At 46.7% G+C, this 12,839-nt stretch overlaps 3 protein-coding genes across 3 annotated transcripts, besides 5 other annotated features; 2 read left to right on the top strand and 1 right to left on the bottom strand.

Annotated features, from left to right (window-relative positions):
• Positions 1 to 543: 543 nt before the first annotated feature.
• Positions 544 to 572: a microsatellite.
• Positions 573 to 2,428: 1,856 nt separating this feature from the next.
• Positions 2,429 to 2,529: a microsatellite.
• Positions 2,530 to 2,908: 379 nt separating this feature from the next.
• PVX_094400 (60S ribosomal protein L13a, putative) lies at positions 2,909 to 4,766 on the top strand. The gene is made up of 2 exons (XM_001614298.1): positions 2,909 to 3,206; positions 3,810 to 4,766. Exons 1-2 carry the CDS (start codon positions 3,195 to 3,197, stop codon positions 4,404 to 4,406), a joined length of 609 nt encoding a protein of 202 aa, XP_001614348.1. The 5' UTR covers positions 2,909 to 3,194; the 3' UTR covers positions 4,407 to 4,766.
• Positions 4,767 to 4,971: 205 nt separating this feature from the next.
• On the bottom strand, positions 4,972 to 5,863 carry PVX_094395 (hypothetical protein, conserved; the record flags this gene model as incomplete). Its single annotated transcript, XM_001614297.1, has 2 exons — positions 4,972 to 5,347; positions 5,472 to 5,863. 2 exons carry the CDS (start codon positions 5,861 to 5,863, stop codon positions 4,972 to 4,974), a joined length of 768 nt encoding a protein of 255 aa, XP_001614347.1.
• Positions 5,864 to 7,524: 1,661 nt separating this feature from the next.
• PVX_094390 (U5 small nuclear ribonuclear protein, putative) lies at positions 7,525 to 11,708 on the top strand (the record flags this gene model as incomplete). The annotated part of the gene is made up of 1 exon (XM_001614296.1): positions 7,525 to 11,708. The coding sequence occupies exon 1, from the start codon at positions 7,953 to 7,955 to the stop codon at positions 11,706 to 11,708; it is 3,756 nt and encodes a 1,251-aa protein (XP_001614346.1). The 5' UTR covers positions 7,525 to 7,952.
• Positions 8,483 to 8,515: a microsatellite.
• Positions 10,555 to 10,680: a microsatellite.
• Positions 11,098 to 11,118: a microsatellite.
• Positions 11,709 to 12,839: the final 1,131 nt, after the last annotated feature.

Here is a 12,839-nt window from a genome sequence, read left to right as displayed (position 1 = left end):
GAGGAGCGCCTCCCCAGTTCAGCCCACCCTTTTCGATAATTCCCCTCTGGCCCCCACCATCTCCTCGTACCAATCCAAATCGTGTCAAACGTGTGCAAACTTGTCTGTCTCGCCAAGCACATACCACTCTGCATGACGGCGCTTGCGTGGCGTCCCATTTCAGTTGTCCCCTCCTGTTTTGTTTCAACCCGTTTACGTATGTGATTTCCTTTTTTTTTCCTTTTCCCTGATTTTTTCATTTAACGCGCATCCGTTAGTTTCAGATGAGTGACCGTGGCAGTGGAAGCGGCAGTGGAGGGATGGCTTCCCCGCGACAGGGCATTTAAGAGCCCCCCGTGGTTGCCTTTCTCTCCAGTTGGGGGCACGCGTGCACAGGGGTGTATCCCACGTGAAAATGTATAAATATATATATATGTGAGTGTGCGTGCTGGCGGTGAGTTTCTTTTTTTTTTTTCTTTTTTTTTGTTGCAATTTTAAGCTTCCCCCCCTTTTTGAAGATATCGTACCCTCTCTATGTTTTTCCCCCCTTTCCTGTTGTGGCCATTTATCACCCCATTTCAGCGATGACCATCGCAGCGCTTTCCCCTTTCGAAGTTTTTCCCAACATTTTGGCGAACTTTTTAAAAATGCTACCATAAAAAAGGGTGTCCACCTGGCACACACGAAATGGGGAAGTGACCATGCGGTGTTGTGAAGGGCGTACCTGAGTGAATCCCCTCGATTGCCTATTCCAGTGTGCATCATTTCGGAGGGTAATTTGCTTCTCTTATTTTTTTTAAATGCACAGTCCTACGCTACACGTGATGGACGCGGCGGGGAGGTAAGTACCCTTTGGTAGCACATGCCCGTTGTGGGAGCTTTGGCAAAGCATATGCAGAGGTGGGTCAACGTAGGAGAGGGGAAAATGCTCAGTGATATTTTTTGTGCTCTCCGATTTACACGCCATATTGAAGTTGCACCCAACGTTAGGGGGACTCTACAGTGGAAGTTTCTTTCCTTTAAATGTGGTACCCTTTCTAGCAATTGCTTAAATGACCCCGTTTGCCCCTGTGCGGTGGAGAAATTTGACACGAAGAGGAAGTGCTCATGGGCTACGTCCAGGGCTAACGGTTATTCGCCCCCTTTGGTTTGCCATGGAAAGAGGGCTAACAATGGCATTCACCGCTGTGCGCGCATGCGTTTGCTAAAATGGATTTACGGAGAGCGCTGCATGTCTGTGTGGAATGCGGAGAGAATGGGTAGTGTTACTTTTATATTTTTTTTTTTTATTTTTCCTTTTTTTGGAATATGCTAGCAACTGGGGGCATGACCCAAACAGAACATTTCTCATGAAAAAATAGGAGTCCCGGGGGGGAGGAAAATTGCGCGGTAATATAAGCACCATTCGACTGGTGTGCGGGGTGGACCCCATGCAAGGGGGGACAAATATGTAAAGCTTAATTTTTGCAGCTTTCACAAAAATGAAGATTTGTCGAATGGGAGAAGTTTCTACATGTGCGTGATGCGATGGTCGCTGTGAGTGCGCGGTTGGCCCCTTTGGGGAGGCAGCACACAATGGGAAAGGGTCCGCATCGGGGTGCGAAAAATAAAAAAAATACCCAATTGTTGTGAAATTGGCAAAATAACCCCTTTGCAAAAAAGAATCAAAAATGTGAAAATTGTTGAAGGAATGTTAAATGAGGAATATATCCAAATATGAACAAATCTACATTTATTTTTCTTTTCCTTAAGTGGTATTTTTTTTTTTTTTTTTTTGTTCCTTTTGCAGATGAAAAAAAACAATTAAGCGAGTTAGGTGGTGATTGATCGAGGTTGTTTCCTTCCTCGAGCTTTAGCGTGGCGCACAAAAAAAAGGAAAAACAGTTTCGCGAAAGTAGGTGATACTTTTTTTTTTTACATTGTTGTGTGTTTCCTCTTTGTTTCTGTTCCCATAAACTTATGCCGTGTCAATGATGTGAAGGGAGAGCCAAATGGGGAAGTTCGTCGATCGAGTGTCCTGCGCGCCTTTTTTTTTTTTTTTTGGGCCCCTAAATTTTGGGGGGGATACCCCTTTTGGGTTGACGACGGCGAAAAGGCACGCGGAAAAGGCAAAGCGATTTCTTTAAAATGAACATACTAAAAGGAAAAAAAAATAGCTGGAAGAATGGCAAGAAAGTTTGCTCATTTGTTTGATATAAAATAAGTTGGGATTTATTTTGACCAGCTCGTTTTTCCTTATGATTATTATGATAAAACTGTGGAGTCATTTTGGAAGGAATAAATACCCCCCTCCCCCCTTTGGCAACAATTACCAAATTACGTATATTTTTTTTTCCCCCTGTTTAGCGGAAATGGCAAATTGGGAAGGTGTTCCGCGGGGTGGGTGGCACCGTGTGCTTAATTCGTATGAGATGAATGTACAGTGGGTAGGAGGAGCTCAGAGGCGATGCAAATGAAAATAAAAAAAAAATACCTACCGCGTAGTATGCATATAATGCCTGCGTTGCACCTGATTTTTTAGGGGGCAGAAGGGCAATGTTAATCGCTTTTGTTTCCTTTGGCGCTATTCCTCGTGCGGCAAAAATGAAAGAGGTAGGCCGTCGAGTGCTTTGCGGGTCACTCGAAGGAAGGGGCATACATACATACGCAGTACATACATACGCAGTACATACATACGTAGTACATACATACGCAGTACATACATACGCAGTACATACCTGCGCATAGCGCGAAGGGGCGGAGGAGCTCCCCTCATGCGCATACAATAAATAATACCACACGCGTGACGTGAAAAAAAAAAAAGAACAATTTTATAATACGCTTGATTCGTTTGGGAAGAGCTCGTAACGGTTTTTTCATACTAAGCCAATATTCACAGCAACACTGATTTTTGCTTCATTTTATTTTTTTTTTTTCTTTTCTTTTTTTTCCCTTTCGACGTGTTTAACATAAAACTTAAGCTATTCCAACACTGCGCTGAGGTGGTACATAAGTATATATGTTTTTTTTTTTTTTTTTTTGCCTTTTCTTTTCTCTCTCGCTTAGCTATGTTATTACAAAATAGCATCTCCTTCGTTATGCCATGATATAATTAAACATCCGTCAGGAATTCGAAATCGGCATTTTTTTTCTTTTGCAAAAATTTGTTTTTTTTTTTTTAACTGTTTAGCTGAACAGAAATCCCTTTTCGCATCTTCAGCCCCCTGTGGAAAACCATGTATAAAAAGGTACCCCATGAGAACGTTAGCGCGGAAGTTAGCGCGAATGCTACGCGGACGTTAACGTGTATGCTACGCGGATGTTAACCCGAGTGGTATAAGAAAAAAAAAAAATTAAAAGGGTGCCACGTGCGATGAGAGGAGCGTATGCTTATGCGCGTGCAACTGTTGCATATGCGTCACGTGGATGGCGCGAAATTGGAGGGTGAAAGGCGGTGTACAACTTCGCGGGGAGGCAGTCGCGCCAGATTGTAGAGGCGCATCGGTCATCGCTTATAACCGCGTGTGTATCGGCCTCGTGTGGGTATGAACTCATCCTTATGTGAGCGCATTTTTGCAGAACGTGTAGCGAGGGAGAGAGTGACACGGAGGATGCACAGGCGCACACGTTGGCATGTTGAAATGCGTCAAAGGTGCGAAGGTGCGAGTGTAGCGAAGTTGCGAATGGGCACCCCGCGCAAGTACTCTGCTTCGCCGTACCGCTTCTCCACAACGCTTCGCCTTACCGATTCGCCTTACCGATTCGCCTTACCGATTCGCCTTACCGCTTCACATTACCGCTTCACATTACCGCTTCACATTACCGCTTCACATTACCGCTCCCCCCCACAGGTATACGTAATCGACTGCAAGGGACACCTGCTGGGAAGGTTGGCCTCGATAATCGCCAAGGAGCTTCTGAACGGCCAGAGGGTAGTCGCCGTGAGGTGCGAAGATATAAACATATCGGGCAGCCTTTACAGAAACAAACTCAAGTACCAGGAATTTCTAAGGCTGCGAACGAACACGAACCCTAAGAAGGGACCCCTACATTTGAGAGAGCCCTCCAAAATCTTGTGGAGATGTGTAAGAGGAATGCTACCACATAAAACGTACAAGGGAAAAATTGCCCTTAAAAAACTGAAGGTATTCGTAGGCATGCCATACCCATATGATAAAAAGAAAAAGTACGTCCTACCAAGTGCTTTGAGAGCATTCAGATTGAAGAAGCACAGAAGATACTGTCGTCTGGGAACGTTAAGTTCGAGAGTGGGTTGGAACTACGACGAATTGGTGAAGAAAAATGAAATATCAAGAAAAAAGCTGAGCAAGTTATATTACAAAAAGAAGGTGAGTGTGTTGAATGAGAAGAAGGAGTTAAAGACGGAGGCGCTGAATATGATAAATCCTGAGGAGCGCAAGGTGTTAGAAAATTTTGGCTACGCGTAGGGAGCAAGGCAGCATGATGCGAGTGTGCGCTGTGTGTACGGGAGGGCAGTCTGCATGCAGCACCACGTATGTTACGTGCGTGCGCTTGTACACGGGTGCGCAGTTTGTGTGTGCGCATGTGCGTGTGTATTTTTTTTTTTTTTTTTTTCATTTTGCATGCCACCTATCACCGAGAGAGATTAAAAAGGGAAAGGAACTCTTTTTTGGCCAACGGGACCGAAGTTTTTACCAACGCAGGTGTATCTATATGCTGTATATCTTTATGTATGTGCATCCCTGGACTTGACCGGCACAACTGACCCACCTCATATGCCAGTGGAAAATTCCTTTTAAATAATCTTTTAAAAATAATTAAGTAGCGACAAAGGGTGGTGGTGAAGGGTTGTGAGAGGGGAGAGGTCCCCTTCGATTGACGAATCGGTTCGGCGTGCACATCCATTAGCTGCGTATGTTACGTTGGGGGGTGACTCCCACTGTGTGCGCTGGGTTTGCGCAGCAGAGAGTGGGAAGTGGCAAGTGGCAAGCATCAAATGGCAGGTGTAGACCTCCCCCCCCAGGGGTTCCTCTAAAGGTGAATCCCCTTAAGTTGACGTATCACTCTGCTTGCTTCGCCATTGCCACCGTCATCATACGTAGAAGCCGCCCTTTCCATCTTGCCAATCACATCCTGGAGGTTTAAGTTTATTCGGTTCAGCTCATCCTGCGTGAAGTACGCGGAGAGGTTCTGCCTCTCCCAGTGGTTCGCCAGATGAATGAGGAAGTCGGCCAAGTTGCGGAATTTCTGCTGAGCGTTTTCCATCACGGGGGAATCCGCAGCAGTGGGCTCAAAGAGGTCGTCCCATTTTCTGCCTATAAGGCTAAGCACGTCGGTCAGCTCATCAGACGTATAGTTGCGTTTTATAAAATTGGCGTAATCCTTTTGGTTGTCCCGCAACAGGTTTCTGAGGTGTGAGGGGTGTGCAAGCAAATGGGATATGGTAGCTGCGTCGACGATGGAAGAAGTGCAGACACATTTGGCACGACAGCTTCTCTCCGCTCAGTCGCGACATCTGTTGAGGGGCTTACAAAAATTGCTTTATCTCCTGTTCGGACTTCCTCTCTTGGACCTCCTGCGGAGAGGGCAATTCCACGGGGCTATTAATCTGAAACAAATTGGTGAGGTGAAATTTTTGGCTCCGTCTGTTTCTCCTTTTAAGCGCTTCCATTTGAGACTGCGAAGAGGAAACGTTCAAGTTGACGTAGTCCTCATAGGAGACCTTCTGCTCGTATGTCCTAACGGGTTTCATATTTACTGAGCTTACGATGTTGCAGAAATCTTTGTAGCTTTTGCAGTACTTTACGATTTCTTTTTTTTTCTCGTCTTTTTTTTTGTACTCCTCATCTTTGATGATGCATCTGACGAAGTCGTTTCGCATCTTCTCGATTTCGATGGGGGTGATTCCGTCGCGGGGGTGCATCTTGGGGGGGGCACTTCACCAGGGGGGGTGCAGCTTCACCAGGGGTAGCCAGTTTCACCAAGAGGTGTGCAGGGGTATACCTACTTCACTATGGTGTGCCTAAATATATGTTCAGGAAAATGCACACGTTTGTTTTTCTGCCTCTTTGCCGATTTCGAGATATATAGTTTTTGGGGTGGGCGACCACCTTTGCAGTTGCACCGTAACACGGTCGCGCGCCCTTCCGCTGTCTACCCTTCCAGTTTGCTTCCAATTTAAGCGATCGCCCCTCTGTGTGTAGTTAACTCTACCACGGCTGCTGTTATGAATATTATTTTTTTTGATGTCCTATCGGCTAGCCCTTTTTTTTACTTCTTATGTGGCTGCCTACCCCCTTTGGGGGAATACTTTGCGTGGGGGGGAAAAAAAAAACTACAAGTCGAATCGGACGTAGCGTAGCAGCGTAGAAGCAGAACTGGAGAAGCACGTGGGAGGGGCCACAACATGGAGGCCCTTCTTTTTTGCGGCGATCCCTTTTGCGCCTTTTTAAGATAACGCCCTTTCGGAATGGCACGTTTGACGATGCGAAAAAGCTCATACAGGTTAGTGCCCATGTGCACTGATGGCCAAGTGCATACCCCTTAATGATTCACCTTTTATTTGTCGCGTTGAACACGGAACTTATGTGGGAGAGGTGCCCGCTAGGACGTCCACTTAGGGGAGTACCCCTCTCCGTTAGTTTACCTCCTTGCAGGGTTATCTCGCGCGTCACAAATGCATGGCGGAACGTATGCTGCGCTACGCACGTGTTTCGAAGTGGGGAGAGGTACCCACAGAGTGATGATTAATATTTTCCTAACTGTGCATGCACGCGAAAAGGGAAGTAAAGACCAACCGTCGTGACACACATGGTTAACTTAAAAGGGGGGGCTGTATTTATGGGTCCCCTTTTTTGAAGGTTCTCCGGAGGGTAATCCAATCGGAAAGGGAGAAGAGAGGATGTCCGAAGAAGGCTATATGAGCAGGTACCTCCAGGGATGTACTTCCACGTGGGTGCAGTTAGAAGAGGGGAATATAAATTCATATTTTGTTTCATACCTACCGAAAGGGATTATCCTTATCTATGCTTAAAGGGTGATGGCCCTTTTATTGTCCTTTTCGTGTGGGCATATTAAAAAAAAAAAAAAAAATGATTAACCTTTATTTAGTAAAACTTCCATGGCTGCACCTGGCGACATCGAAATGGATGGTCCTTTTTTAATTTCCCGCGTGGGGTGTTCCTTTCCCCCCCCCTGGGACCATATGGGGCGTTCGCCTCGTCTTCCCTGCGCATGGAGGAGTCACTGTGCATGGTTGCTGATAAGGTGGGAGGTGAGAGGCGAAATGGGGACACGCTAATCAGGTGAACCGCTTGAACGCGCTAAAGAAGAGCTGCTGCGCCAACTCGTCCACCAGCATGTTGACCGTGTAGCTCGAGGAAAAGGAAAAAAAAAAAATAATAACACCACGGGAAGGTGGCACAAAAATGTAGGGCAAAAATGCCAGCCAAAGAATGGCACGCAAAAAAAAAAAAAAAAAAAAACGGAAAAGCGACGACGAAGGTAAGAAAAATAGGAGTCCCCGAATTGCCACTTTCCAAGGCGAGCAAGCTGCCATCATCCCAGGGGAGAAAAACGAACTGCGCTTAGGGGAGAAGCCTGCCAAGGGTGATCCGCATTGGTTCGAGAGTAACCCCGCGGGGAGTGTACAAAAGAAACGCAACTGTTCCAAGGGAGTAGAAGCGGAGAGGGGGAAAAAACAAAAAATACGAAAAAAAAAAGTAAAAAAATAAGCAAAAATAAGCAAATTAATCGAAGAGCGCAGTTTGACGCCCCACTCGACTGCGAAGGGGAACGAACGAGGTCGCGCCAAAGTTGCAGGGGGACGCTGCCTTTATATGCTTATCGAGGCCATCACTGCAGTCTGTGTTGCGTGACAGTGTCAGTTCGTCAGCCAAATTCCGGCGGCATCGGGGGGGGAAGTTATCTACCGTGCGGGGAGCGCATCCACAAAGGTCGGCGGTTGGTAGAAATCCATTTTCAGCACACCCCTCCTCTGTTGCTGGGCAGCCATGGAGACGAAGAACAACCTGTATGACGAGTTTGGGAATTACATAGGGGAAGACATCGACAGCGATGGGGACTACTCGGATGGGGACCAAGACGAGGATGCGGACTCGGACGGAGGTAGCGATGGGGGTAGCGATGAGGATAGCCATTCGGATAGCCATTCAGATAGTGATGTAGGTAGTGATGTAGGTAGCCACTCAGATGGCGATACCCGGCGGGGAAAGCCAAAGGGGAGAGGAAGGAGGAAAAAAAAAGGGGGGGAAAACGAATCTCGCAGCGACGACAGCCAGGGGGGCCGCCCCGGGGAAAACCTAGACGAGCTGCAGAGAGCGTACGAAGGGGTGGAGGTGTTCGTGGAACAGGAAGATACGCAAGACATAGAAGAAGCAACGATCAACAAGATAAACACAAATGTAGAGCGAATCAGCTTCATTAAGAAGCTAGACGTGGAGGCGAACAGGAAAAATTTCGATTTGATCGAAACGAGTCTGCCCAACAACACGTTCAGTTTTAAATACCTATCCCAGTTGATGGCTCACACGCAGTTTATAAAAAATATTTGCATAGCGGGGCACTTCCATCACGGGAAGACGACCTTCCTGGATAGGATAATCGAATTTACTCGAGAGAAGAAGGAAAGCAAAACGAAACTGTCCTACGGTAGTGGCATGGGATGCGGGGGAAACCCTAACAGCGGCACGGCCAGCTTCTTCCACGTGAATGCCGAAATGGAGGGAGTACCAATAAGGAGAAACACCCCCCGAAAGGATAACACATCCCTGGTGACTCCATTTAATGCGAAAAAAATTGACCACCTAGTGAACTACACAGATACGAGGCTGGATGAACAAGCAAGAGGGCTATCCATCAAGGCAATTCCCATCTCCCTCATTCTTCAAAATAAAATGTATGAAAATATCTCAAGTAACATTTTACTAAATAAAAAAAAGAACAACTTGAAATATAAGTCTTACCTTTTTAATATCGTGGACACCCCTGGGCATGTCAATTTTTTTGATGAATTCCTATGCGCGGTGAACATCTGCGAGTGCTGCTGCTTAGTGGTGGACGTCACCGATGGGTGCATGTACGTGACGGAGAATGTTATAAAAACGTGCATTTACGAAAATGTGAAGCTGGTGTTAATTGTTAACTGCTTGGATAAGCTAATAATGGATTTGCGGCTACCCCCGAATGATGCCTACCACAAAATTAATTATACCATTGAGGAGATTAACAAAAAAATTGAATCGTTTTGTGATATGCTGAACAAGAGTGCGAAGGAGAAGAAGCGATTTCTGTTGTCCCCTCTGAAGAACAACGTGCTCTTCGCTTCCAGCATGTATGGAGTTTTTTTCACCCTCAAATCGTTTAGTAAAATTTACTGTAACTTGTATAGCGCATACAGCATCGACATTGACGAATTTGCACAGCACCTCTGGGGAGATCTTTACTTTAACGAGAGGGACTTCTCCTTCGTGTCATCTCCACTGTACTCCAATCAGAGGAGGTCATTTGTGGAGTTTATCTTAAACCCCATTTACAAAATCTTTGGCTATGTCTGCTCGGAAGAAAAAGAGTTCCTCATTCCCTTTTTAAAAAATTTTAACATTACACTGAAGAAAAACGACTACCTCTTTAGCAGCAAATTTTTACTTAAAAAGATCAACGGGATGATATTCGAAGACACAACTGCCTTCGTGGATGTCATTTTGGATAACTGCCCCTCCCCAGTGGAGAATGCGAAACAGAAGACGAGGCAAATTTACTCCGGCTCGCTAAAAACGAAGATCTGCTACGACATGATGAGGTGCCTTAAGGGGGATCAAACGGACAACCTCATGATTTACATTATTAAGAATTACCACCGACCGGAGTGCATCATTTTGGACCTCTTCGGTAGGGTCATGTGTGGCACAATTAGGAAGGGACAAACGGTGCGTATCTTGGGCGAAGGTTACAGCCCTAGTGACGACGAAGATATGATCACTCGGGTGGTTACTCATTTGTGGATTTATGAGGGTAGATACAGAGTCGAGGTGGATGAGGTCCCCGCGGGAAATTTCGTGCTCATTGGGGGGGTGGACATCTGCATTAACAAAACGTGCACCATAACGAATGTGAAGAGGAGGAAAAGTGCGACTGTAAAAGGTGCGAATGGAAAAGGCGCGAACGTAAAAGGCGCGAACGTAAAAGGCGCGAACGTAAAAGGCGCGAACGTAAAAGGTGCGAACGTAAAAGGTGCGAACGTAAAAGGTGCGAAGAAGGATCAGCTGAGTGGAACGAAAGGAACGGGAATGGCACCCACTTTAGGATCCCAAAACGGTTTGCAGAAGGAAGAGCGGATGCTTCTGGAAGAAGATGAAGCAGAAACGGAGATATTCTACCCCCTACATAGGAAGTTCAGATATATCAATTGCGCCAACTCCGTTTTTAAAGTTGCCTGTGAACCTATTAACCCTTCGGAACTTCCCAAAATGTTAGAGGGTTTGAGGAAAATTGATAAAACGTATCCTTTGTCCAGCACCAAAGTGGAAGAATCTGGTGAGCACATAATCCTGGGGACGGGGGAATTATATTTGGACTGCATTTTGCACGATTTGAGGAAGCTTTATGGGGACCTCGAAATTAAGGTGTCCGACCCTGTGGTGCAGTTCAACGAGACGGTGATCGAAACTTCCGCTCTGAACTGCTTCGCGGAGACGCCCAATAAGAAGAACAAACTGCATATGATTGTGGAGCCGATGCAGAAGGAGCTGGTGGATGACATCGTGCAGGGGTTGGTCCACCTGGACAGGAGCGAGCGGGACGCCCACGTGGAGGAGTACCTGCGCGCGCTCGACGGGTTGCTGCGCCAGGGGGGGGGAGCGGAGGAAGCGGCGGAGGAAGCGGCGGACCAATCGGACGAACCCGGCGAAGTCCCTCTGAACGGAGACCCCCCCGCGGAGAAGCACCCAAACACGCTGAATTACAGCCTGGACAAGAACGTCATCTCGCTGCTCACGGACAAGCACAACTGGGACCTCCTCTCCATAAGATCCATTTGGGCCTTCGGCCCGGAGAGCAACAGCCCAAACGTCCTAGTGGACGATTCTTTGTATAAAGAAACAAATAAAGAAAGCCTCTACTCCATTAAGGAGAACATCATTCAGGGATTCTGCTGGGCCACGAAGGAGGGACCCCTAATCGAGGAATGCATGAAAAATGTGAAGGTCAAAATTTTAAAAGGAGAAATAGACGATGACCCAATCAATAGGGGAGCTGGCCAAATTATTCCAACAGCGAGGAGAGCTATATATTCTTCCTTTTTATTAGCTACCCCGAGGTTATTAGAACCCATTTTATTTACAGAAATTATTTGTTCAGGTGATTCTGTTTCATCTGTTTATAATGTGCTGTCTAGAAGAAGAGGACACGTGTTGAAAGATTTCCCCAAAGTGGGGACCCCCCTGTATATGGTCCACGCGTACTTGCCAGCCATTGAGTCCTTCGGCTTTGAAACAGATTTGAGGACCCACACAAGTGGCCAGGCATTTTGCTTGAGCATGTTTGACCACTGGCATATCGTTCCCGGGGACCCTCTAGACAAGTCCGTCGTTCTAAGGCCCCTGGAGCCTGCCCCCATTCAGCATTTGGCCCGGGAGTTTTTGCTGAAAACCAGGAGGAGGAAGGGGCTAACCGAGGACGTCACGATTAACCGGTTCTTTGACGACCCCATGCTGCTCAACATAAAGGACGAGTTCGCGGAGTATTTCTGAGGGGAGAGCGGCGAGCGGCGAGCGGCACACGGGCACGCGGTCACACAGGCACGGGTGTGTACTTGTGTGTACCTGTGGGGACCGGTATGGACTTTTCCCTTTTTTTTTTCTTTTTTCTTTCTTTTTTTAATCCCTAATGATACTTTATCCCTATTTGCACACTTCGCGCGCGCTGCCGCTTCCGGTGGGCTGCACGGAAACGCGCAACTCTGCAACAGCACATTTTAGGGTGCCACTTTTTAATTCACAGCCCAGTTATCCACTACGGTGTGTGTGATGTGCTTTTCCACTCCAAGGCGAGATGGGGGTAGCCCCTGTGGGCATATAACGCCTATCTGCATTTCGCTCATTTGGCAGATTTGGTCAATTTATTTTTGTTTTCTCAGTTGTCCGTGCGATTTGAGGGAGTACCCCACTGAGGGGTGGCTTATAAGGGGGAAAAAAAAAAGGAGCAGTAACACGGGCAATTAACCAACCCGCATGTTTTCCTTAAAAGACGTACCGAACACCTGGCACGAGTTATGCTCCTGCAGTTAAGGCGTACAGAGAGGGTCATTCGAGAGTACGCATCTTTGCGGAGGTTGAGGGGAATCAGCAAGTTTTCTTTCTAACGCCGTCCATTACGTGATCATTCCCTGCCGCTACACTGCCGCTACGCTGCTAGCATGGGAAGGGGTAGGAGGGGGAGCCAAACGTTGGCACAAAAAATGTTTTCACCTTTAAAAGGAAAAATGGGCCCGCGCGCACACATGCATACGCGATATATTTACGCCTCTTGGGGGAGGGATAACTGATTCGTCCACATATAACTGGGGTTAAATGACAACAAAAAAAAAAATAAAAAATAAAAAAACATACGGGGGATGATTAGCCATTTTTTTATTTACACACAGCAACGTTTAACTTATTCCGCTTAACATTTTGCGTGAGTTAACACGATTGGTCCTGCCACGTGCACACCAAAATGTTGCGCTTTTTTATTTTTATGTAGAAGGCGAGCTGCATCGCGGCGTGTCCAAAGCTTCGCCTCAGCGGGATGCATACACACAAAAAAAAAAAAAAAAAGGGTTGCCTTATCTGCTAAATGGTTATGTATGTGTATATGGAGTGGAGCATCCATGTACGTACAAA

Source organism: Plasmodium vivax, chromosome 8 (genome assembly GCF_000002415.2).
Source record: "Plasmodium vivax chromosome 8, whole genome shotgun sequence".
Taxonomy (NCBI): Eukaryota; Apicomplexa; class Aconoidasida; order Haemosporida; family Plasmodiidae; genus Plasmodium; species Plasmodium vivax.
This window is presented reverse-complemented; position numbering and strand designations above follow the sequence as displayed.